Genomic DNA, 27,504 nt, shown 5'->3' with positions numbered 1-27,504 from the left:
TTACATTTTTTTGCTTTGTTTCTTTAAACTCTAGTCTTTTGTTTAATCTCACTTATGTTTCTATGACAGTTTGGAAACTCCAGTTGTACGGAGTGGTTTGTTACCACTCAGTACAGTGTTTGTTACCCTTGTTTGTTTCTCTAGTTTATGTGTCAAATATGGACTTATTAAAAAAAATTGTCACTTAGATTATGAAATTTCTGGGTTTTTTCCTTTAAAATTAACTACCTGTAATGACAATAATCTCTGTGTGAATAAGCATTATTGTGTCATTTACATAAAGCCTGTTAACAGTTATTACAATGAATATATCAGTGTTCTTAAAATTGGGGGGGTAAAAAAGAAACCCACTGTAAGTTTTGGTACATTGTAATACAATTTAAAAATTAAAAATGCCCAACCTTTCTAGGTTAGTCTTCTACAACTTGTTTTTTCTTATGACAGTATTATGGAGATGTTGGGGTACTTGAGATCGGTTTGTCTCTCAACTCGTAGACGCAGTAATCAATCCCCTGCTGCCTCAGAAGATGTTGTTACTCCACCTGGCAAGAGTGGGGAATACACACACTTCAGTTACACAATAGCAGCAGCCCCTAATATTTCCAGCTTGTCATTCTCACAAAGGATTTGTGATGCCCGAGGCAGACTGTGGCCTGCATTTTGCCGTGTTCCTCACCACTGTTGAAGAATTTGTACATCCTCTGTGGGGCTGTTACCTATGCAGAGTTTTCTGGAGCTTCCGTCCCTAAAATCTTTTCAGAAATTCTTAGGATTATGTTAGGGAGTCTTACACCTCATCTTGAAACTCTGTGCTACTGATATATTGTACATACCTATGATAGAGTTAGGAAAGACCAATTTGATATTTCTCCTTGGGTCCTAAGTTCTCCTCACCTAAAATATATGAATGAAAAGCAATGGTATAACATCCTTCTCATTGGCTCCACAACTGGTAACCACACCTGTCTCTTAAGTATCAATATTCTTTTTTTTTTTTTTGCGGTACGCGGGCCTCTCACTGTTGTGGCCTCTCCCGTTGCGGAGCACAGGCTCCAGACGCGCAGGCTCAGCGGCCATGGCTCATGGGCCCAGCCGCTCCGTGGCATGTGGGATCTTCCCGGACCGGGACACGAACCCGCGTCCCCTGCATCGGCAGGCGGACTCTCAACCACTGCGCCACCAGGGAAGCCCAAGTATCAATATTCTTAACTACCAATTCTTGTCTTGCATTTGTAACTAAGGTTTAAAAAACTGTAGCTGGTAGAAAAAGCTCAAGCTTTATTCTGATGTAATGGGCCTCATGTTGAAATGATTCAACAATCATTTATGGAGGGACTTTTCTGTGCAGATGTTGTGCTAGGCACAGGGCAGTGGTGAAGAAGACCATCTCTGCCCGCAAGGATATTACAGTTCAGTAGTGGAGACTGAGAGATAAATGAACAATTGCAGTATGGTTTGTTGAACTTGGCAAATTCCTTGATCTTCTGATCGAGACATGAGACTCTTCATAAAGTTTGTTAAAATTAATTGAGATGGTGAATGTAAAGTACCTAGCTTAGAGCTCAACTTATGTAGCAGAAAGTACTACATGAGAGTGGCACCTTACCTAGTCTTGGAGTGGGCTGGGAGGTGTCAGGAAAAGCTACTCAGAGGAGGTGGTGACTGTGATGGAAGCTGAATTCTGAATGATAAATAAGAATGGTTGGGGGGCTTCCCTGGTGGCGCAGTGGTTGAGAGTCCGCCTGCCGATGCAGGGGACACGGGTTCGTGCCCCGGTCCGGGAGGATCCCACATGCCCCGGAGCGGCTGGGCCCGCGAGCCATGGCCGCTGAGCCTGCGCGTCCGGAGCCTGTGCTCCGCAACGGGAGAGGCCACAACAGTGAGAGGCCCGCGTACAGAAGAAAAAAAAAAAAAAAAGAATGGTTGGGAGTAGGATGGTTGTCTTTGTTGTTTGGGCTTCTGTCTTTAACTGAACATTAAACTGCCTTGTTGATGTGTCAGTATATTGTATGTAATGTCTCAAGAGCATGATAAGTAATGTTACACAGTGCTATTTTATATTAAGTATTACCCTTCATTTTCTTTCAGAGAATTAAAGATGGCAGCATAATTGACTCAGTTAAAACAATCTGTGTGGGGGATCACATTGAAGCCATCAATGGAGAAACTATCCTTGGGTGGCGTCACTTTGATGTTGCTAAGAAGTTAAAGGAATTAAAAAAAGAGGAACTCTTTACCTTGAAGTTAATAGAACCTAAGAAGGCCTTTGGTAAGTCGGTTTGGTTTATGTTTCTCAGGGAAATGAGTACTGTGATATGGTACCATGTGCTTTTGTATATCAGTTAAGAACATAGGAAGTGATAGATAAGCTCTACTTATAAGGAAAACAACCATTGAAGGAGAAAAAGATTACCTAGAAGGACATTTTCTTAAAAAGACATTTTGGAGTTATAAAGTGTCATGTATAGTGACTCAATTTGCTCCAAGCTTGAAGAACAGCACCTTGTATTGCGTTCATCTTGCCGAGCAGGGAGATTTTTGACTGAGCTCTCTGAACAGTGGTATCTGTCACTCATGGACCTCAATAGCAAAAATTTTAGTTATACACAGAATTGGTATTTAAAGTAGTTATTTGGTCTATTTTAAAGACTTCCTTCAATACTCTTCCTCCATTGGCATTTTAAACTTGGCAGTGTGGAATGGTATGAAATTGCTTCTACTTTGGTGTGACATCTGTACTTGCTTGGTTTTAGCCATGGCAGCTGTGTTCCAACTGCTGTTCAAACCCCTAGGGCTATCTCATCTACAGGAAAATGTGCCAGCTTCTCTCTCACTACCCAGAACTATTTTAATAAGCCAAATGATGGCCTAGTGTTCATCAGTGTTAAAATATCTTCAGCAGAATCATTCTCAGCCTGCCCTTGCTCATCTGTGACTCCACCCACCTTATGTTCTTTCCTTTGCTCACAAAGCATAAATATTCCTTATAGTTTGTCTCTAATGGCTTTTCTCAGGGCAGTTAATGACAATGATGAGTGAATGCAGTGGGTCTGGGCAATTACATTTCCCCACCCTAAGCAAGTAAGGGGCAGATCCTAGCCATACGAAATTGAAACACTTTCTCTGCTTCCAAGCGATTCTGTGCCATTTAGTAGAAATGCAGTGTAGGTGGTATTGCTTGTGGGTGACAGAGTTCCAAGAAGATGTAAGAAAAGGATGCCTTATGCCAGTAGTGCTCCTGGAGGGACCATTCTAGGAACCACTGCCGCAGATACCGTGGTTCTGCATGGTACATCACAGCATCTGAGCTCACTTCCCACAGAGGAAGGTGGGCCATCACGCAGAGTTCTATCCAGCAGCCCCTTTTGAAATGGCTTTATTTGGTAACCAACTTCCCAGGTATCACAGCATATAAACTGATAGGATGTAGGCAGTTTGAGATAAACAGTATCTGATTTAGACTCTTTGTAAATCAAAATTATTCTCTTAGTACAGCTCAAGAAATATAACTTCTTTCTACATTTATTTCTACCATAGAATCTGTTTTCCAGAGTCGATCTCTTGCTGTTTTTCCTTGTCTGCATATAAATTGTGTGGTCCCTGTGTTCTTTTGTAGAAAGTTGCTGGTGCACCTTAACTTGGATGTTACGTTGGGAATAGTCTTGGATGTTACAGAGGTCATTGTATTTGGCTATTATTGCTCCATGATTAGATTTTTTTCCTTCAATATTTGAGATACATGTACGGGCGGTTGGTGTACTTCACTGCCTTATGTGTCTGCGATGGCTGAACCTGCTCTTTTGCTTCATATGAATTCCATGGACAAATTTGAAAAGGATTTTCCTAATGGGGGTATATTATTTCAGGCAGCTCACATTCTGGTGGTATGAGTTAGGATACCTGGAGATTGATTTTGGGGCAGTGACAAGTTTTTATTTTCCATGGTTTCAATGGCAGCTTAACTCAATGTAACACCTGCTGGTCTATATGCATTTTTCACTCTGTAGATCAAGGTTTGCCTCTGGGCCCTAGCCCGGGGATTTCTCTTAGAAGTGGGCCTTGCTTCTCTTCCCACCCTTCAGCCCTTAATTTTGGTGCCTATCTTTTTGAGTCTAGGATAAAGGCAATGCCAGCTTGTTCCTTACCCTGTGGCCTTATTCCAGCACTTAGCTCTTTGCCAGGGAGGGAATATATATCAGGAGGCACTTGGGGGACCAGTCTTGGACCCATTCTCTCCATCCCAATCTTATCTTTTGCTATGTTTCCTTCCTTCCTGTGTTTTTCTAGCAGTTTCATTGATTCAAATTTAAAGTCCTTCATGATCTGACTCTGTCATCATGGATTCCTACCAGGAGAAAGGGCCAGTCTACATGAGGCAGAATTCTCTTCTTTGCATTCAGATAGCTTCAGCCAAGATGACCTAAGTCATTTCTTGGACTTAACCAAAAGCTGTCAGAAATAGCCACACACTCCAGTATCTTGAGATTTTCCTATCAGCTTCCCAAAGATTTGGCCTGGGGAGGCATGTGGACTGTGTCCCAAAATATAGGAGGGAATAATGTAGTTGGCTGCTTTGTGCTGGCATAGCAGGTATGATGAACACAACTTCTTAACCGCTGATGAGGGAATCCGTACTGCCTGTTTTATTTCCATATTTTACATCCACCACTATCCACACTCCACTTCTAGGGGCCACTATATGTGTCAAGATTCTTTGAGAGCTACGGAATAAGCACTATCTAATTTAAGGAAAAGACATTTTTGGGAAAGACTATCAAGTAGGTCTCAGAAACAAAGAAAGTTCAATCAAGTCTTGGAAAGGTAGGAACTGAGGCTGTTTCAGGGATGTGTGAACCAGGAGCCCTTCATGGTACTGGCTTAATTGACTCCCTCCAGTTATTTCCTGTCTTCATGTTACCCCACTTAGGATTCAAATTCCTGGGAGGGGGGGGTACTTATTAGGTCGTGTGTCTGTCTTGATAGTGGGGAAGGCAGACTACATAATTGACAGGCCCACCAAAATCACCCAGAACAGTGAAGGGGAGGAAGTTTCCTTTTGGGTAGGAAAAGGCAGATGTCCATTTAACCATTTCTCTAAGCTTTTACATCTTGTTCTTTAGGTAGAGAAGTGTTTGTTTTCTCTTGACTTTGAATCTGACTCTATCCATGCATGATGCTGTCAGTCTGGTGTATCAGAATGAGTCTGGAGGGAGGAGGGTATTGTCAACTGGCTTTGGGTGTCTAGTCTTAAGGATTTTAGTATTCTACTAAGTTTTGGGTGCTATATAGATGGCTGTTTGGCAGTGGGCTATCTGGAGACCATGACAGTATCTAACTTTCTTTCAGGGAAAGGCTAAAGCCATATTCTTCTTGGTGCTGGCCACCAAATTTGGAAGGGACCTCACTCCATAGATTTGGACTACACTCCTTGAAGGTCCTTCATTTATGTATCCCACAAATAATTTAAGAATCTGCTGTGTTCCAGGTACTCTGCTATGCCTAGCAGATACTAAGAAAAAAAGACTAAGTTATAGCTCCTGCCTCTTGAGAAGCTCACAGTCTAGTAGGAAGCTGTTATGGACTGAATTGTGTCCCCCTAAAATTTGTATGTTGAAGTCCTAATCTCCAGTACCTCAGAATGTGACAATATTTGGAGATAGGATCTTCAAAGAGGTAACTAAGTTAAAATGACGTCATTAGGGTGGCCCTCTGGTCCAATATGACTGGTGTATTTACAAGAAGAGAAAAATTGGACATGGAGACATGTAGGAGGCGAATGCCTTGTGAACATGAACTGCAAGCCAAGGAGAGAGACCTCAGAAGAAAGTAACCCTGGTAACAGACGTCTAGCCCCCATAACTGTAGGAAAATAAGTTTTTGTTGTTTAAGCCATGTGGTCCTTTGTTATGGCAGCCCCAGGAAACTAATACAGAGGCCAAGAAGCAAAAAAAGAAAATATAGTGCAAGTTCTTTGACTATGGCAGTAGATCTTGGACTTCCTGACAATATAGAAGGTATAGGTTGGGCGTCTTAGCAGTCCTTTGGCCTTGGGCAGATGGCAAGAACTTACCAATATGTTTTCATTCAATGAATATTTGAGTAATTAGTATATACTGGTCTTAGGGTGTTAGTTGCTGGGATAAGAGTCACTGTTCATCGAGAAACTACTGTGTTCCATCACCATACTACATACTTGGTATTCCATAAATAAGATCCAGTTCTTGCCTTCAAGAAATGCATGTCTAGGGACTTCCCTGGTGGCGCAGTGGTTAAGAGTCCGCCTGCCAGTGCAGGGGACACGGGTTCAATCCCTGGTCCGGGAAGATCCCACATGCCGCGGTGCAACTAAGCCTGTGTGCCACAACTACTGAGCTTGCCCTCTGGAGCCTGCAAGCCACAACTACTGAAGCCTGCATGCCACAACTACTGAGGCCCGTGCTCTGCAGCAAGAGAAGCCACCACAATGAGAAGCCTGCACACTGCAACAAAGAGTAGCCCCCGCTCGCTGCAACTAGAGAAAGCCCGCGCAGCAGCAAAGACCCAACACAGCCAAAAAAAAAAAAAAAGAAGAAGAAAAGAAAAGAAAAAACAACTCATGGCTAGTGAGAAGAGATGGATATGAAAAAATTTCAATAAAGGGTGTTAGAGGTGATAGAATGTACTGGAGGTCTAAAAGTGGGATACATCAAACCAACCAAGGAGTTTAGGAAAAGCTTCCTGGAGAAGGAGTTTGAGCTGAATCCTAAGAGGCTTACTCAAGGAACGAATCAGGGAAGGTTGTCCTAGGGAGTAGGAATAGAATAAACAAAGGTGCAGAAGCATGAAGCAGTATCATATACCTTAGAATATGATGTATGTGGGTGTGATTGGAATAGAGGTTATAGGTTGTGGTGTGGCAAGAAACAAAGCCCAAGAGTCAGTGGGCACCAAATTATCAAGGGCCTTATGTATATAGATAAAGAGTGGACAGTGGAGAACCACTGAAGGGGTTTAGGCAGGGGAGAAGCATAATGAGACCTGGATTTTAGAGAGGTATTTTGGAGACTATGTCACAGAGGTAGGGTATGAGTAAAAGGTCAGGAAGTCAATAAAGTCTCTATTGTGTTGAGGAGAAGCAAGATGAAATCCGGAGACAGTGCCAGTAGGCACGGAGATAAGAAATGGTTCTGAGGATTAGATGGTGGTGTGCTGGAGCCATTAGTGCCCGTCTCTTTTCAATTCCATGTTCAGTGGCATCAAGTCGGTTGCTTGAAATGGGCTCTGGTGCGGTATTTGCGTCACAGAAATAGAGAAGTGCTGCAAGTCAGGGCTTTTTTTTTTTTTTTTTTTAACCTGGAAAGGTGACTGTTAACCATTTACCTGCATACCACTGAATATTAAGAAGGTAAAATTGGTAATGCATTGGATGTTGAGATATAGGAAAAGAAGTTGCAAACGATGATCCACAGATCTGTGGATTGTGTGTGATGCTCTTCCTTGAGAGGAGGAAAACGGGAGAAGAAAGATTTGGGTGAGGAGACAGGGAAGAGAGATTGTACTTACAGTACAATTTTGGCCTTACAAGTTTGAGATCTGTGGGACAGTTCAGTTGGAAATGCGTTAGACGTAGATGGGCATTTAGAATTGGGGCCTAGGGAATGGGATTTCTGAGTAACTTGAAGCCATGGAAGTAGATCCAGTTACTCAGAGTAATAAGAGAAAAAGGCCAAAAACGGAGCCCTGGGGGAACCCCAGCATTCAAGGGATAGAAAGAGAAGGAGTCAGCACAGTGAGGAATGGCTGGACTTGGAAGAGCCAGCTTCTGGGTGGCCTTTACCCAAGCACTCAAGGAACAAGTCACTTGTCCCAAGAGCAGACGCGCCATCGCAGCTTTCCTAAGTTGGCTATGGGACTCTGAGGGAGGAATAAACGCTATTATAAAACATACCCTCAGAATCTCCTCTGCTGGTTTAAATAGCTGTTTTTCAGCCAGTAGGTCTCAACTAGTGTGTTCGGAGCACAAAGTAGAATAGAACTGAAAATTTCATAGTGCTTTGTGCCTAGTAAGGGTAAGCATTGTTTCAGTTTCAATGTTTCCGTGTATGCATATGGGTGTCTCAGATATATAATATATGTCATGATATAATGTATTATATATATTTCTCACTGTGTCACAGCAAAAAAACCACAGAAAATAAAAAACAAAAACATTTGAAAGCGACTGGTTTAAATGACCCCCTTGTTGAAAACTTGTAATTTAATGGGAAATCTTATTCATACCTAACATGGTTTCTCCTGGTCAGCTGCATTCCAATCCAAATTTTCCATCTTCTAGCCATGAGTTGATGGCAGCCTTCCCAGTTCTTATCAAGTATCGGCTGGAATGTCTCTAGTGGTAATTTTTTTAGGGCATGGCTCACTTCCTTTTCTCTTTAGCCAGTGAAAAGGAACATGTCTCCACAATGAGCTCAACCCTTCAGAGTTTGCCCTGTAAACCTAGATTTTCCCAGGGCTGTGAAAATTCATTCTTCCATTTAACTGGCTGAAGGATCAGACTAGTTCAACTGGTTTGTTTTCTTACGAGGCCTTTTAATTATTAAATGTTATGAGGCCTTGATTTTATTTAGATGAGTCTCCACTTAACTTATCCTGGAGAATTTCTTTAATTTGTAATTGTTCCACTTTATGGAAAGAGGTTTGTGGAAGGAGGTATGAAATTTATCAGTAAAGTGTTTTGAAAACAGAAAGGGAGTGGAAAGAATGTTGGCCTCCTAAAGCATCGATATAGTCGTTGTTTTGGGGTTAGATTTTGTTACAGATCTCTGGGCTATGTCTTCTTTTAGAGACCTCATTTCTGTGCTATGTGCCCATCAGAATAGGATGTTCAGTATGTGAAGTACGTCCGATTCCCTTGAGTCATTCACAGCTGGAAAACTTGTACCTCATCTTTGTGATTCAGCTTAACTAATGTGCACATTTTCAAAGACTAAGTCTATTTGCTATTAAGAGAAACTTTGGCTTTTAAGTATTATGACTTCTTAGATAGACACTTCAAACATTAAAAAAATACTCTACTATTCATGCTATTTTGAGTGAACATTTTTCAAGCAACAGTGCTTTTGTTACTTTTTTTCTTTCTTAATTAATTATTTTTGGCTGCGTTGGGTCTTCGTTACTGCGCCTGGGCTTTCTCTAGTTGCGGCGAGCGGGGGCTACTCTTTGTTGCGGTGCGCGGGCTTCTCATTGCGGTGGCTTCTCTTGTTGTGGAGCACGGGCTCTAGGCTCTTGGGCTTCAGTAGTTGTGGCGCACGGGCTCTAGAGCACAGGCTCAATAGCTGTGGCGCACGGGCTTAGTTGCTCCGCGGCATGTGGGATCTTCGCGGACCAGGGTTCGAACCTGTGTCCCCTGCATTGGCACGTGGATTCTTAACCACTGTGCCACCAGGGAAGTCCGGTACTTTTATATATACTGAATTCTACTAAATATCCTGTGGAATATGAAAAAAGTTACAAAAGGGACAACAAAGTGTAAGTAGTTAAGTACGTAGACTCTGCCACATATGGGCTGTGTGTTAATGTGACATTGGGTGAATTAACCTTTCTGTGCTTTGGTTTCCTCACACAAAAAGTAAAGATAATAATATCGACCACATTGGGCCATTGTGAGGATTAAATGATTAAACACAAAAACAATCAGAACAGTCCCTGGTGCATATAAGTCTTTGGTGGAAGTTAGCTGCTATTATTACTACTGATACTATCTTGAAGGTGTAGCCCTTTCTTTAAGGAGTAATTTTAGAAACAGGATGAACCCCACATGAAGCAAGACAAACAATGTGGGTGAGTTGGTGATTAGCAAATATTTGTTGAGAACTCTGGCACTCTTCCGGATCCTGGAAAGACAGATGGTAAATCACATCTCATATCAAATAATGAACTATATCAGTATGTCATTGTCATAGCTGCCGTTCACTTTTCTAAGTACTTTCTAAGTCGGAAATAATTTAATCCTTACAGTCATTCTAAAAAGTTAAGCAATCTGTCCAAGATTTTAGAGTTAGCTAGTGAACGCGGGAGGTAGGCTTCTAACCCCTGCAGTGAGCCTCCAGAGCCAGCCCCTAACAGCTGTAATGGATGAGTCAGCATGTTTACTGTCCTCAAGGAGCTTGCAATTTACATAAGGAGGCAGATATATTAAGAATCAGGTAGTTTGGGCTTCCCTGGTGGCGCAGTGGTTGAGAGTCTGCCTGCCGATGCAGGGGACACGGGTTCGTGCCCCGGTCCGGGAAGATCCCACGGCCTAGCCGCTGAGCCTGTGCGTCCGAAGCCTGTGCTCCGCAACGGGAGAGGCCACAACAGTGAGAGGCCCGCGAACCCCCCCCCCCCAAAAAAAGAATCAGGTAGTTTATCAATAACTGTAATAGCTACCATTTGAAGCAATTGCTTATTAGAAGCAATATGGTATAATGGTTAAAGGCATAGATTCTGAGCCACACTGCTTGGGTTGAATTCCTACCTCTGCTGCTTACTTCCTATGTGATCTTGGACTACTTACTTACTCCCTTCTATGCCTGTTTACTTATCCATAAAGTGTTGTGGGGATTGAATGTGTTAATATAGGTAAAGCACTTAGAATAGTGCTTGGCACACAGTGCTGCATAAATGTAAGTCATTGCTACTAGGACTTCTATTCTGGCCTGATTCAATCCTTGTGTCATTCCTATGAAGGTTTTCTAGATAAGTAAACTGAGGCTTTGGGCAGTTGAATACCTCCCTGAGGTCATAGTACTCCATTCCTGTTTGCTCCTGAGGCTTCTGCGCTTAACATTATGTGTTACTGCCTCTTAGACTATAATGCAAACCATATGATACGTGCTGTAATGCAGATTTAAACGAAGGGCAGTTCAGCTGAGAGCTGATTTGTCCATGACGGAGAAGGGTCCTGAAGCTGAGAGGGAGGGAGGCTGGGAGCAGTGGTAAGATTGCGAAGGAATTTTCCCAAAGTGATAAGCCATGGGACAGATGGCTTATATAGCATGTCCCACCAGTATCAAGGACCAGTGTCCCATTCCCATGTAACTCCCCATGAGAAGTGATAGGACTCCTGATAGAGTTGCAAAGGGATATCAGGGCTGTGAGAGCTGTGACCTTGCCATCTGAGGTGAAAGAGCCCCTGTGCCCTGGGCTTGGACACACTGACTTGGAGGTCAAGCTTCAGAGTAGGATCTATGTTGGACTGAGCACCATATCAGCCCTCTGGATCCCGAGAAGGGGAGACTCCCAAAGCAAAAACCAAGACTCAGTTTCTCACCAAACCTGTGGAGTGAGGGGCTCCCAGTCAGATTCAACCTGACATTTCTTTTCTCCAGAACTGTGGAGCAAAAATTTAAATCCACTACAGACATTTAAGTGGATGTTTAAATGGGGAAAGATATGAGTAGGTGAGAAAGATTCCTGAAGAAGATTGCACTTGAACTTGGCCTTGCAGGATGGCAGGGGAAGTACGGACAAGGAAGGAGGGTTTCCTGTGGAAAAGAGTCTTGGAGGGACTGCAGCAAATCAGGCTGCAAAAACAGCTCCAGGCCATGTTAAGAAGACCTCTGAAAACTAGGTGGGGAACCTGAGCTTGTTGGAGAGGATAATAGGGAATCACGGAGATATTAGAACTGAAGAATGAAATGATGAAATAGACTTTGGAGAGTTAAGCCCGGAGGAGGAATGTTGGCTGTATTTGATTGGAGGAGAAACCACGTCAGAAGCTGCTGCAGTAGTCCAGGAGGAAATAATAAGGGCTGGGATTGGAGGCAGCAGTGGGAATTCGCATGAAAGAAGAAAGCCTGAGTAATACTGCAGAGGCACAACTAGAGGTTAGAGATGGGTTGATGCACTTTAGCTAAAAGAGGGAGAGAGAAGGTTTGGAAGAAGCAGATGTAACCCCAGGTTTCTATCGTTGGAGCCTGTGATAAAAGTGATCATTGGAAATGGGGCCATTGGATGTAGTAATGGTTTGGGAGAAAGGGAGAGAAGTTTAATTTTAGATGTATTGCATTTTGTGTGACAGTGGCACTCTCATGTATTTTTTGGCAAAGGTTTAAAGCACTCACAGTGACAAATTTGGGGGCTAGAACATGCCACTTAATCATCTTTTCATGTCATAGAGTTTGTTCTGCCTTTCTTGTATCTAGCTAGACATTGGTTTGGCATTTACCACAAAAATACTATGGAAGAAGATAAATGAAGAGCCAAGTTCTCTTTTGTGGGGTGTGGCAATGTGTTAGATGAATGCTGGGTGTAACCGATAAATGTGTTTTCAGTGTAAAGACTCAGCTGGATAAAGACCTAGGCTAAATAGTCACTCTTTTCTACTCTAGCTATAAACTCTCTCTAAGGGAAAATTTATGAAATGCTCATGTTTTTAATCTAAGAAAGGTAAAATTATTATAATCTATAATACTGAAAGCTCTGTAATCTGTATTTCCCATGTCACTTACCCTAAACAGTGATTGATTTCTCTTAGAACTACAATGTTTAAGGAGCCTTTGGAATTAATAACAACCATGAGTGGAAGGTAGATAATAGTTCTCAGCTGTCTGTAAGCTTGATAATTAAAATAGCCATGTAGGATGAAGGGGTCAAAACTGATGCTAACATGGAAGTGGCTTCCTTAATATGGTAGAACAGTGTGAAGATAATATAACTTATTGGTCTAATTGCTCTTTTTCTAATAATACACATTTCTAATAATACACATTCTTCCCATTGTATAATGGGAAGTGTCATGTAATTGTAAGACAATGGATCTGACAAATTATACTCAAAACTGTCAGAGTATGCCTTCAGAAAAATGTAAGCAGATAAACAGTTCCCTTTGTGTATGGGAAAATGCTTGATATATTAAGTGAAAAGACAGATTACAAAACAATGTACAGTAATATCCTGTTTTTTGTAAAAAACTATCTTTACATGTAGAAGAAGTGACTTGCAGTATATGTATCTTGAAATGTTAATAGTTATCTCTGGTGGTGTGTTTATGAATGACTTGTTTCTTTAGGTTTCTTGTGTTTCTCACGTTTTAAATACAAAATATTAACTTTTATAACCAGAAAACAATTATTAAAAAAAAAGTCTAGCATTCCTAGTCTAGGAAGTAGAGAAACGGAATCATTCCACTTTTAGTAGCTTTATAATTTTTAACTGTATGATCATACTTATTTTAAACAGCTTTCTTTAACATTATCTTAAATGGTTCCATGTTAGAAATGTGGTAGATTACATTGTATCAACTTTTTAAATTGACAGGATTGTGTGTTTTTTGTTTTTTTGTTTTGCGTTACGCGGGCCTCTCACCGTTGCGGCCTCTCCCGTTGCGGAGCACAGGCTCCGGACGCGCAGGCTCAGCGGCCATGGCTCACGGGCCCAGCCGCTCCGCGGCACGCGGGATCCTCCCGGACCGGGGCACGAACCCGTGTCCCCCGCATCGGAAGGCGGACTCCCAACCACCGCGCCACCAGGGAAGCCCCCTGTGGTTTTTTTTAATATGAACTAGACATTTTATTTTATTTTATTTATTTATTTATGTTTAGTTTTGGCTGCCTTGGGTCTTTGTTGCTGCGCGCGGGCTTTCCCTAGTTGCGGAGAGCGGCGGCTGCTCTTTGTTGCGGTGCTCGGGCTTCTCATTGGGTGGCTTCTCTTGTGCAGCACGGGCTCTAGGCGTGCGGTCTTCAGTAGTTGTGGCACTCGGGCTCAGTAGTTGTGGCTCACGGGCTTTAGAGCGCAGGCTGAGTAGTTGTGGCGCACGGGCTTAGTTGCTCCGCGGCACGTGGGATCTTCCCTGAGCAGGACTCGAACCCTTGTCTCCTGCATTGGCAGGCGGATTCTTAACCATTGTGCCACCAGGGAAGCCTGGCAGGATTGTTTTTGTAACTACTAAACTTTTTAAAAGGTGGAGGAAAAATATGTGTAATAAACCATGAATAAAAGAACAATTTTTGATTTTTGAATTCCCATAAAATCATACTATGGAATAAAATAAGTATAAAAGGATAAAAATACTTTAGCCATCCTTTTAACTTCCTCGTGTTAGAGTCCCGAGGTTTGTAATATTTTTGGTGACACAGTCCCCTCTGGATTAAAATTATCCCAGAGATGCACATTAATTTTTGCCTGTAATTTCAGGGAGTTATGAAAATAGGGTTAAGTTTTTCTCAAATGACACCTTACCTAGAGAACAAGATGATTTTGGGCATAGTTATTTCCCTTCTGACACTTGTCTTACACTGTTCAGTCTCATTAAAGGAACAGTTAAGAGCAACTTTGTGTAGGCTTTTTTTTTTTTTTTTTTGGGTGGATTGGGTCATGTGTTGCCAGCCCTTTTGATCCGATAGCCACCTTGTGTATGTGGCATCCACTTATCTCCTTTTCCTTCGTATCCGCCCCAGCACCCTACCAGCTCGATCAAAACAAAAAAAACAGCATAGCTATTCTAAAGAAGTTTGAAGAATGTTGGAGAGAGGAAGGAGACATAGAAAAAGGGAATGAATAGTTAAAGTTTTAAATTCTGGGGCAAAGCTAGATTTTATGTCAGCTACTCTGAGAGAGGGGTGGGGGGAGAGAGAGAGAGAGGGAGGGAGTGTCGGGGGTCGAGGTAGGGAAGTGAGCACACCAGCTGTTTATGGACAGTGTCATTTATGTATGTCCAAGCATTGGAAGGTCTCTTTAGAAGGGTTGCTTCATTGCTCAGACACAATTCTGTATCTGTGAGGTATCTTTCACTTGGAAACAGTGGAAAACTTTATGACCCTGGCTAATGCAGAAAAGGGAAGCTTATAAATCAACCATCCGTGAGTGATGCCGGCATTAGCAGAGCTCTATGTAGGGCCCGTACAATGTGATCAGGACCCTGTTTCTTGCCCTTCCTTTGTGCTCTGCTGCCTGAGGCATCAGCTTCATCATCCATACATCCTTAACGTATCCCGAGATGGTGATCAGCAATGGCTGGGACCCTGTGCTTCCTTATTTACATAGAACAGAAAAAGAGAGTGTCCTTGCCTCAGAATTTCTAGCAAAAGTCCTTAGATTTTTTTCTGACTTACCTTTGTTCCCATGTCCACCTCTGAAACAATCACTGTGATGAAGGGGATCAGTTAGCTTGGCCCATTCGTGTGTCCCATCCCTGAAGCTGGGAGCAATCAGCTTCCCCTGTACCACAGTGATCCTCATGACCACTGGGTACTGAGAAGACAGCCAACTAATGTCTGTTACCAATGGCAACTCATAATCTTTAAGAGAATATAAAATCAGGCAGTGGCTCTGGGGTAGCCCAGCTCTACCACTTACCAGTTGTCTATGACCTTGATGAAATCATCTTACTTCTCCAAGCCTCAACTGTAAGTTTAGTTGTAAAATTAGAGTAATACCTACCTTGTAATAGTGTTGTGAAGATTAAATAAAAGAACTTATCAAGAATTTCTAGTACCTGGGACATATTAAATGATCAGTTAAAAAAGTTACCTTTAATTTTCCCAGATGATCTATGTTTTTGCCCCTAGATGAATTATAGTGTAGATGTATGTGTGTATATTTATTCCTTTGAAATAAGACTGCAGTCTAAGAATAACACTAGTATATGAAACAGCATATAACGCTTTATAGCCATATGTAGTGAGAAATTCTATACCTTGAGAGACTGTCTGAAAATGAGGGCAGAGAGCTGCAAACCCCAAAGTAAAGTTGCCGACCCTAATTATTACTGTTTTGTAGGCATGCGTCAGTCTCCAAGAGAAACTTAAAATTTGAATTTTGATGAGAAATCACCCAAATTTTAAAAGTTGGCAACTAATTTAAAAAATCTGAAAACGTTGCACACTTCACAAACATGTCTGTGGACCACATGTCACTGAACTACCTGTTTGCAGCCTTGGACTGTGAGAGTTATCCTTTGTGCCCAAGTCCTTTTCTCTGGTATCATCCATGCACACTAAACTTCTCAGGTACCCAGGGGGAAGAAAGTTTCAAGTGAATTATTCCCAAGAGGGGTAGAGGCGTGGTAAACTGAGAGTCACCCAGTTGGGAGGGACTCTAAAACATCAACTCTCCACTCCTTGCTTTTGGAGTCTTGGAACTCATGGCCTGGAGCATGATCCCTTCCCCTTTTCCCACGTAGCCTTGCTGTCTTAGACCTTCATGGCTGGGTCTCTGCTTGGACATTTTCCCCAGGAAGTTTTGGGTTCATGAGAATGAAGCATGGGAGCCCACTTGCACCTTTGATACCATCCCTCCCTATGATTAATACATTGATGTATGACGTCTATTCTTGTGAATTTGGTTAGTGTGAATCAATCCCTAAGACTCAGGTCAGTTCTGGGAACACTGGAAGAAAGCACTTCTGGGCCTGCAGTGCTGAAAGTCATTGGTATACACATCCTGCAAAGTCCTGCCTGAGTTGCCATATGGCCACCATTTTTGATGCTGTCGAACTCCAGAGGTGGAAATTATAGAAATGGATTAGTGAATTTGGTGAAGTAGCTTAGTTCACCTACATGGGTGGTTAGGGGAGGGGACTCTAAGTTTCCAGGTTGGAGTGTTGATGTGTCTGCCCTCTTGCCCACACGGTGTCATGTAACTCTAACAGGACGTTTTGAATGGGGGTCAGAGGTCCAATGAGATGGACACTGGAGGGCCCCCACTGCTGAGTGCCCCCGCCCCCCCGAGGAGCTGGGCTTAAACTCAGCCACTTTGGCGAATCTGAGTAGGGTAATGGGTCATCTGTTGTTTCTACTCCCCTGTAAATGGAAGGGGGAAAAAATCACAGTTCTATAGAAGATAGAATAAAAAGGAGACCTTTGTATTTGAAGTGACAGTTTTCTGAACATTTGAAGAGAGACTTCTGCATGTTTCTCATCCTGGGAAAACCAGTGCAAATGGTTTTGTGGGGGAGAGCATGGGACACGCAGATGGCTGTCTGTCCAGTGTGGACCGTGTCAGCAGAAGCAAGTCCAACAGCAGTAGCAGCTCTCTGTGTATGAGCCAGACCACTGGGCAAAGCACCTTTCATACGGCAGCCATTTGAATGCTTAAGACATCCTATGTAGGTAGTGTTACCGAGAGATCGGCCTCTCTGTACACGGGTGCCGAATCAAATCTTGGAGACAGAGTTCTGGGTGAAGTAGAAAAGGATAGCTTTATTACTTTGCCAGGCAAAGGGAGACACACCGGGCTTCTGCCTTGAAAAACGATGTGTCCCAACCCGGGAGGATTTGATGAGGGTTTTATAACAGTGGTTCAAAGGTGAGGGTCTGTGACAAGATTAGGATTGAGCAGGGCCTGCACGCCCTTAATTTCAGCTCAGGTGGTGGCTAATCTTGATGAGCTTCTCTGGTCCCTTTAATCTGGCCTCAGGTGGTTTCATGGCTGCTTCTCCCTTGATTAACAACTGTTGGAATCTGCCCTTTGGAACTCAGGGAAGGTCATAGAGGCTGGAGCCTTGCCCACAAGAAACGGGACAAAAGAGCCTCTGTGCTTGGGAGTCCCACAGGGCCTCACTTGGTTTCAGTAGTGTTCTTGTACAGATAAGAACTTATTCCTTAAGCTCTCACAATTTGTAAATGGTGGAGCTGGGTTTTAACTCAAGTTCTCTGATTCTGAAGTCTATCTCTTGCTGGGCACAGAGGTGTCCATATGTGCCCCCCTCTCATGGAAATCATGGCTCTGCCCCAGCTATGAATTGTACTCCAGGCCAACTCAGGCCCTTGTGGGACCAGAACAAGATCTTGTTCTGTGCAGAAGCAGGAGAATGCCTACCCTTCTCACTGTCACCCTGTGTCCATTGGGGATCTAAACCACTTGCATGTGTTCCACCTGAAGATAGGGCCTTGGCCGCTGTCAGTGCTCTTCTTCCCCTGCCCTGGGGCTCAGGGTGGGACTAGAGACAGACATCTTGCTGTCTTCTCCCTTTCCCCATCTCTCCCCTGACCTTCACGTTGTAGCAGGGACTGGGGGTTGGTCTGTTTATTGAAAATGCCAGTTAAAATGGTATCATAAAGAATGACACAAGTGGATATAAACATTTTATTTTAAAACATATAAATATGCGTTCTTTTACAACTCTTTAGATGTAAAAAGCTCTTTGAGTAGAGGACACAAATTGGAGTTCTATGAAGTCTTGCTTTAGTAATCAGAACCTGAACGCACATCTATGGTTTCTGTTTGATATCTAAAAGCCAGATATGTGAAATGCTGGATGTTTAAAGATATTTTTCCTAATCTCCTAGCATCATTTTGCCCACACCTTTTTTTTTTTTTTGCAACTCGCCCTTATGGAGTCTTTCCAAAGCAGTTAGCCTAGTTTTCCTAGCAATAATAACTCCGTTTCACACTTATTTCATCAGCTCACGTAGTTTTAAATTCAATTATGTAATTAGAGTAACAAATACAGTTGCCACAAAAGGGTTGGGAACTAAGGCGACTGCTTCTTGGTGACATCCCACTCAGCTGTGGGAGCAGCTGTGTACCCCTGAGCTCTGAGTGTCCTGTGCCCTAAGTGACACAGGAGGGGAGCCCTGAGTCTAGTGAATCCTTCGAGCTGCAGGCCGATTACCAGCATCTCCTGTGTGAACTGCATCCCTCTCATCATTCAGCCCCAAGAAAGGCCTCATGAAAACCTGTTCATGAGAAGTGAAGTGACTGATCTAGGGCTTGGCCTGGTTGGTTCGACAAGCTTAGACCGGCCAGCACCCTAAAAGTAGGCCAGACTAGCAACCTTTGCAAACATTAAAAAAGCAAAACATTTTTTTCCCTCTGAGGCTGAACAGGGCCATCCTGCCTGTTTTCATGTATAAACCGGTTGATTTACTTCCCTGAATCAGGATTGTGGAGAAACATGGCTTCTATTTCTTTAGCCACAAGAACTGCCTTTCTGGAGGCTGGTCTAAGCCAGAAGTGAAATTTTAACTTTTGTTTTGGTGCCACCAAGTGGTTAGTTTTGAGATAACACTTTCGAGGAGAAGATGACAAACATGTAATGATTAAAAAAAAAATCTGGGGTGCACAAGCAGAGCACAGAGGATTTTTAGGGCAATGAAACTACTCTGAATGATACTCTGATGGTGGATACATGTCATTATTCATTCTTCCAAACCCACAGAATGTACAACACCAGGAGTGAACCCTAACATAACTATGAACTTTAGGTGATATGATGTGTCCTTGTAGGTTCATTGATTATAACGAATGTAGCCCAGTGGTGAGGGGTATTGATCATGGGGGAGGTGATGCATATGTGGAGGCAAGAGGTGTATGGGAGAGCTCTGTCTTCTCAATTTGTTATGAACTTAAAACTGCTTAAAAAATAAAGCCTAGGAGCTTCCCTGGTGGCACAGTGGTTAAGAATCCGCCTGCCAATGCAGGGGACATGGGTTTGAGCTCTGGTCCAGGAAGATCCCACATGCCGCGGAGCAACTAAGCCCCTGCGCCACAACTACTGAGCCTGCGCTCTAGAGCCCACACACCACAACTACTGAAGCCCACGCGTCACAACTACTGAAGCCCGCGTGCCTAGAGCCCGTGCTCCACAACAAGAGAAGCCACCACGATGAGAAGCATGCACACTGCAACTAGAGAAAGCCTGTGCGCAGCAACGAAGACCCAACGCAGCCAAAATAAATTAACTAATGAATTAAAAATATAAATGAATTAAAAATTAAAAAAAAAACCAAGTAAAAAAACTTCTGGTCTACATTTCATTTTCCCTTTTAGCTACTGGTGTTGCAGGTAAGAGCCAGGTAAGCAGTGACATCATCTAGGGCAGCTGGCCGACTTCTCAAGCCTGGATGACATTCCCTCTGTGAAGTTCCCACGTTCCAGAGTCTGGGTCCTTAGCTTCGTACATCCCAGGAACCTTTAATTTCTTCAGTGTATCCAGAACTTGTGCAATTTTCCAGGGTTATATCTTGCTTACCAAACTTACCAAAGACTCGTTGTTAAGTCAGAATGCCAGTGTATTACTTTACAGTTAGAAATGTATATGTAGTTGTAAACCAAAGACATGTGTTAGCTGAGTGCTTCATTTGCCACCCTGTAGAAAATTTATATTGGAAGACAAATTATACAGAGCAGGTTGCTTGGTGAAATCGCGGTGGGTAGAGTGTGTGATAGGGGGAGGGCGGGTGTAAGGTTGTTTATCTTGGAGGTTAGCATCATGAAGGTGAGGCTGTCTTGACCACTGTAGGTCTGTACATGACTCCAAACTGGGTAGTATAGAATCCTGGACAGTGCTGGTGACAGACTGGCCTCATCTTTTTCGTTGGGCATTCTTTTGGAAACCCTGTGCTGAGTGAGCATCTCCTGTTAATCTGTTCTTCCCTCGGATGGGACACAGTGTGACTGGCAAGGCAAATGCTGCCCACGTGCTGACACAGCTCTGGTCTCCTGAGCATCTCTCTGGTCAACGTGGTCAACATGAGCGCTGTCAGCCACCATTTAGAGGTTCTGGCTTAGGGGAACTACCCTATTTATTGCATGATTATTTTGAATAATTTCACTCTCAGAGGAAAACTTATGTGTTTTATGTTTGGGTGGCTCTGTCCTCAAATGCAGGTTAAAATTAACATGTAAAATCCTTAGTCACCTTGGAATAGATCCCCAGTAGTGAAACAGGACTTGCTGAAGGTGGGAATTATCCTAGGTTCTAAGGAAGGATGTGTTTGTGCAGGCCACTTGACGTCCACGTTTTGAGAGCTTTGTATGGACCTCACCACCTGCTCGTACACTGCGGCCTGCCCTGTGACTCCGCATTGGAGCTCAGTTATCTCCCAGCCTTGGTGCTGCGTCTCCTCACACCCACCTCCATCCGTGCCCCAAACTGCTGCCGGAGTCCTCAGTCAAGAGGACTCGGGATACCTGCAGAAGTTATAAATCGGTGGCCTATGATTAGAATCTGATCCACAAATTTTTTATTTTTGCCATTACGTTGTTTCTATCTTTAATTTATTATTAATTTATTTTTGGCTGTGTTTGGTCATCCTCGCTGTGCCCAGGCTTTCTCTAGTTGCGGCGAGCAGGGGCTATTCTTCGTTGCGGCACGCAGTCTTCTCATTGTGGTGGCTTCTCTTGTTGCGGAGCACATGATGTTGTTTTTAAAAGTTTGATTTAGTTGCCAAAAGTTAAAAATCAGGAGGTTGGCACAAAACTGAGTGTTCATCTGCTTTGAAAACCAGTAGAAGATCTGGCTGTGCAGGGCCTACCTTCTCACAGGGCAGTTACTGGAGTGACCTCGATAGGGTACGTCCTGGGAGTTATCCTCAGTTCCCACCCTACCCTTCCACTCATTTATGTTACTGTCTGGGAGTGGGGGTGACTCTTGGTATGCTGGAAAACCAAAAGCAAACCAAAACACACACGTAGAAAACCAGCGAAGGGAAGGAGCGGCTTCTCGTGGACTCGTGCTCTCTGTTGTCGTCTGCCTTGCGAGGGGAACTCCTTCCTTGGAACCTGTTCCCAGCCTCTTGAGGTCCGTTACCTATGAATTTATCCCTTGTGCTTCCAAGAGGTGTGGTGGTGAAGTGTTGTTGAGACTTTGGGGTCACAAGGCCTGGATTTGAATACCAGCTCTGATCCTTACTGAGTTCAGTTTCCTTTTCTGTAAAATGACGGCTCTAACTTGCCTCATAGGTTGGCCCAAGAATTAAATGGGATTTTGTATTGAAAGCATCCAGCAGAAGGTAGGTCCTCCAATAATAGTGCCTCCATCTCTGTCTTCTATCAAGACATGACTCCTTCCCTTCTTTACGACCTTAATGAAGTCCAGCTACACACCTACCTCTGCTTTCCTGCCACATATACCTCTTTACTCTTACAATAAAACCAACTGTTTTATTTTTTATTCCTTATAACTTCCAGTCTTTCCGATCAGCACATTTCACGTATTTCCTTTTCTTGTTGTAGGCAGACCTCATAGAGACTCTCATATGAGAATAATGGATGACGGGTGAATTTATTTTGTTTTGGGAAATTTTATCAGAAGGCATAGCTTTTATCAAATCTCTTCAATAACTGTACAGAAATTTGTGATGGAAACTCATTAGCTTTTATAGCAACTGGTTGGAATTCTTAATATATGTACGTTTCCCCATCCATTGTATGTTTATAGACATGGAGCCCAGGTCAAAAGCTGGAAAGTCATCAACAGGAAGGATTGGTACTGGAAGGGAGACACTTCGCCTGAGATCGAAAGGTCCTGCCACTGTGGAAGAAGTGGTATGTTATGTTCATTTAATCCCTATATGTCTTGGAAATGGATGGACGTTCGTGTTTGTCAGAGCTGGAAATAAAGGCCCTCTTTCCTTCTACTCACTCAGCAGCCAGAGTTATCCTTTAGAAACTCAGATGAGATGGAACAATCTGTTCAAAGTCCTCCAGTGGCTTCCCACGTCACTCGGAGTAAAAGCCTAAGTCCTCAGAGTGACCAACACGATCTGACTCTGCGTCTCTTCTCTGCTCTCATCTCCACCCCTCTCCTCCTGGCTCCCTCTGCTTCAGCTACTCGAGTCTCCTCTCTGTCCGCAAGCACTCCAGATACATCCCTGCCTCAGGACCTTTGTATGAGCTGTTACCTCTAGCTGGATGCGCTGCCCATTTACGGGCACTGCTCACTCCCTTGCCGCCTTGAGTTTCTGTCCACATCCTACCCTGTTTAACCTCTGAGCAGCTGGTATAATAGCAGGTCCCACCACCCTGCCCCCTGCCCAATCTTCCTTGCCCTTCATTTTTTTTAAGGCGCCGAACCCAGTGGGACTTATATCCTTGTCTCCTCTCAGTCCCATGTCTTGTTCTCACATGTCCTGTTCACAGCTGTGTCCCCAGCACCTAGAACAGTGGCTGACACTTCAGAGGAGCTCAGATCTTTGAATTTAATGAATTAGTGAGTGATTCACTTACGCTTGACTGGAGGAAGGGTTTTGCTGATTGACTGTGTCTATGTAAAGGTCAGCATTTGAGTGAAAAACACGAGGAGAAGAGACACATGGAGGGAAGGAGGGTGGAAGAAGAGGGTGGCAGCGGTAAGGATTCAAAGTGACAAGTGGCAGGTCCCCTCACAGCAGGAAGACAGCGGTGATGAAGCCCTCCTTTGGGGAGGTCAGGCAGACCTCTGAGGCTCCGGAGCTCCTTGGCGTGGGGTGGGGGGGCTGGGTCGGGGGGAAGACATGTCTGTGTGCGCCTACCGTCCTAGGGCTCCCAGCTGTTTGAAGAGCAAGAGAGTGAGACAGATGAATGGTTAGGAGGCTGTTTTCATAGGATCCAGGGCTTTTGGGGGACGATGTCAGGGTCAGTCATGGGTGTGGTTTGCCGGAGAAGACCCTCAAGGAACCACGAGGCCAGGGTTGTCCTCTTGAATGTTTGAGTCGCCCAGGATGTTGTCTGTTTTGGAGAATCCAGAGGAAGACTCCGAGTTGAGTGCCTTGGTCCTGGGTGGATGAAAAGATTGATCTGGAGGCAAGTGACAACGGAGAGACCTGGGAGAGCTGAAAGCATTTTGAAAGTGAGGTATGACAAGATGTGTGAAAAAACCCAGGGCAGTGACATCTGGTTGTTCTGAGTCTTTGCTTTTCCAATGCCCAGCACACTGCCAGACATATTGCTGAAGTCTAGTAAATGTTTATTGTTGAACAAATGAACAAACCTCAGTGGAAGAAAGGAATCTGTAAGAGGATGGAAGGACAGTGGGAAGGAGCTAGGGGATGCCAAGTGTGCTATAAAGTGGAGGAGAAAAGGACAGACCTTCAAACTGTTTGCAAAGGAAGTGGGGTCGGCAGGAAAAACTCCATGTCACTTCAGGAGGAGCGCCCTCTTCTAACAGTTAAAATGGGTAATACATATCTGTTTATTTATGAGCAGCTGCTATATAGAAGGTGCTGCAATGAAAAAGAATAACTGCAGATCTGCCTGAGGAGGTGGGAAAGATTCATTCCAAGAAAAACATCTAAAACTCCCTTCCTATTTGCATAGCCTGCTTCATTAAATAGGGCAATTAAAATAGCTCGTAATAAAGGGGAAAAAAAACTAGTTTGGTGCTAATATTAAATTTGATACAAATGACCTACCATTTAATTTGAAACACCAAAGGATTTACAGATTTGAAGCAAATCAGCCCCTCATCATCTAGCACAATTTCTGAAAACTGAACTATACTCCCCCTGCATACCTCACAATTTATTCACCATGTGTTTGTTGAGACAGGTACAGTCCAGGTGCTGGTGATACAAAGATGGATAAGGACGTTGTTTTTCCTTTAAAAGGAGAGAGGCAGGAAAAGAAGCTATTACAAATCAGAAGGGCAAGGTTAATGTCATAAAGGAGGGGCTGGCTGATCAGCTGCAGTCAGGGATTGGGAAAGGGAAATCAGGGAGAGTTCCCTCCAGAAGAAATGGTTGAGTTGGTCAAAGATGGGGAGAAGAGTGTTCTAGGCATGAAATGGAAATGTCCACGGGACTGGAGTGTGCTGCAAGTACCTGGTGGTGGGTGATGAGGCTGGAGGTAGAGGCCTGGGTCAGGGCGTGAAGGGCCTGTGGATAATGGAGCGGGGGGAGCTATTTAAAAATTGCAAGGGGAACAGCAAATCAGTTTTGTGTTTTAGAAAAACCCCTTGGTTCTGGGGGATGGGATATTGAGCAGGGTGGATTTGAGAGCGTGAATATTTGTCTTTTTTTTTTTTTTAAATTTTTATTTTATTTTTGGCTGCATTGGGTCTTCATTGCTGTGTGTGGGCTTTCTCTAGTTGTGGCGAGCAGGGGCTACTTTTCATTGCGGTGCGCAGGCTTCTCACTGTGGTGGCTTCTCTTGCTGTGGAGCACAGGCTCTAGGCGCACGGGCTTCAGTAGTTGTGGTGCGTGGGCTTCAGTAGTTGTGGCGTGTGGGCTCTAGGGCTCAGGCTCAGTAGTTGTGGCACATGGGCTTAGTTGCTCTGCGTCATGTGGGATCTTCCCAGACCAGGGCTTGAACCCATGTCCCCTGCATTGGCAGGTGGATTCTTAACCACTGTGCCACCAGGGAAGTCCTGAGCCTGAAGATTTCAGGCAGGGAGACCAATTAGGAGACTTCTGCAAATAAGAGAAGATGAGGGGAGTATTATTTAGCCATAAAAAGAAGAAAATCCTGCCATTTGTAACAACATGGATGGACCTTGAGGGTAATAAGCTAAGTGAAATAAGTCAGACAGAGAAAGACAAATATTGGATGACCTCAGTTATATGCTCCTCTCACCCGCCCCCCCCAAAAAAACCCCACCTCATACAGAAATGGAGCAGATTGGTTGTTGCCAAAGGCCGTGGGTTGGGGGTGGGTGGGTGAAGAGGGTCAAGGTACAAACTTTCACTTATAAACAAGTCCTGAGGATAGACTGCACAGCATGGTGACTATAGTTTATAATACTATATTATATATTTGAAAGTTGCTAAGAGACTAGATCTTAAAAGTTCTTATCACAAGGAAAAAAAATAACTATGTGTGGTTATGGATGTTAACTAGACTTATTGTGGTGATGATTTTCCATACAGTGTATACACATATCAAATCTTTATGTTGTATACCTGAAACTAAGATAATGTTATATGTCAATTATATCTCAGTTAAAAAAAGTCAGGACTGAACACGGGCAATCAGGATGTGAATGGAAGAGGGGGTGATGAGATCAAGAGCTATTTAGAATAGTAAGATCTTGGTAGCCAATTTTTTTTTTTTTTTTTTTTTTTTTTTTGCGGTACGCGGGCCTCCCACCACTGGAGCACAGGCTCCGGACGTGCAGGCCCAGCGGCCATGGCTCACCGGCCCAGCCGCTCCGCGGCATGTGGGATTTTTTCGGACCAGGGCACGAACCTGTGTGCCCTGCATCGGCAGGCGGACTCTCAACCACTGCGCCACCAGGGAAGCCCTGCAGTGTAGTCTTGAATTCAACATTTGTAACCGTAGTTGAGTGTTTAACATCTTTGGGCAAATTTTATTTCAGCTATGAAGCCATTTAAAACCAAGTATTGAAATAAACTCAACAGAACCAGACTTCACCAAATATTAAATCAAGATTTTAAAAGAATGATAAAATATATCCAATCATGTTTTTCATAGAAACTTGTCGGAAGAACAAAAATATTTTGGTACCATTAATACATAAAACAACAATTATTTAAAAATATTATTTCATCATCTTATAAAATTTCTATTTTTATAACATACTCAATACATTAATGTGGTAACACGTGTGTAATTGATAAAAATTGCATACAGTAGTCCCCTCTTATCCACAGTGGACACGTTCCAAAACCCCCAGTGGATGTGTGAAACTGTGGATAGTACTGAACCTTATATATACTGTGTTTTTTCCTATACATACATACCTATGATAAAGTTTAACTTATAAATTGGGCACAGTAAAAGATGATAATAACTAATAGTAAAATAGAACTATTATAAAATACACTATAATAAAAGTTGTGTGAACGTGATCTCTCCAAATGTCTTATTTTACTGTACTCGCCCTTCTTGTGATGATGTGAGATGATATAAAATGCCAGTGTGATGGGATGGAGTGAGGTAAATGACATAGGCATTGTGACATAGTGTTAGGCTACCACTGACCTTCTGACTCTAAGTCAGAAGGAGGATCATCTGCTTGGGTGATCCTGGATCATCTAGCCGTGATGATGGTGAAGGTTGGATCTCAGGAGCAGGTGATGTCTGTGGTTGGGGATTCTGGGATGGAGCAGGTGGTGTGAGATTTTATCATGCTACTCAGAATGGCACACAATGTAAAACTTGTGAACTGTTTATTTCTGGAATTTTCCATATAATATTTTTGGACCTCAATTGACTGAGGTAACTGAAACTGAGGAAAGCAAGACCACAGATGAGGGGGGACTTCTGTTCAATAAAATTAATAAAAAATAAATAATAGGGGTATGTGTTCAGAGTGTTTTACTCTTGGGGTGAGCTGTTAATGCATGTGGCCTGCATGATAAAGACCAAAGCCCTATTCAAGGCATACAGGACTCCTTAAGATCTAGTCATGTCTGGCGCCATGATTCCCGTCTCATGGGACTTCTTGCAGTCCTTTAACCCACTGTACGCTTTTATCAGACTCTGCAACCTCACGTAGACTTTGTGTATATATTGCCTTCTACTTTCGGTGCCTGCTTCTGCTTATCTGACGCCAGTTCATTTTGAAAACACACTTCTTAAGTCACCTTTCTGAAGTCTTCCTGGACACTTAGAGATATAAATTTACTTCCCCTGTGATGCCTCTTTGCCTCTGGCATCCTTTAGAAATTGTCCTTATTATTGTTAAATAGCTATTTATTTTCACATCTGTCTTCCTTCTAGACTGCTAGCCGCTTGGAGACTGTTCTTGCTTTTCTTCTTTGAATCTATAATACTTAACACAAACACCAAAAATATTTACTATATTGATTTGTATTGAGTTGCAGTGCACATTCTAGATATATTTCCATTCAAATTAGCTGAAGTACACAACCAGGAACTGGT

The 27,504-nt window shown here is 43.3% G+C and overlaps 1 protein-coding gene across 1 annotated transcript in view; it reads left to right on the top strand.

Moving 5' to 3' along the window:
- The window catches only part of GIPC2 (GIPC PDZ domain containing family member 2), a gene marked incomplete at both ends in the record, with an annotated part of 86,844 nt that overhangs the window by 36,980 nt on the left and 22,360 nt on the right, over window positions 1-27,504 (top strand). The window contains 2 exons of the mRNA XM_082863377.1: window positions 2,089-2,269; window positions 22,124-22,230. Coding sequence (XP_082719503.1) covers window positions 2,089-2,269; window positions 22,124-22,230 — 288 coding nt within the window. The remainder of the gene's footprint in view (window positions 1-2,088; window positions 2,270-22,123; window positions 22,231-27,504) is intronic.

The sequence above is a fragment of the Leucopleurus acutus genome (genome assembly GCF_964270905.1).
Source record: "Leucopleurus acutus genome assembly, chromosome: 2".
NCBI lineage: Eukaryota > Metazoa > Chordata > Mammalia > Artiodactyla > Delphinidae > Leucopleurus > Leucopleurus acutus.
This window is presented reverse-complemented; position numbering and strand designations above follow the sequence as displayed.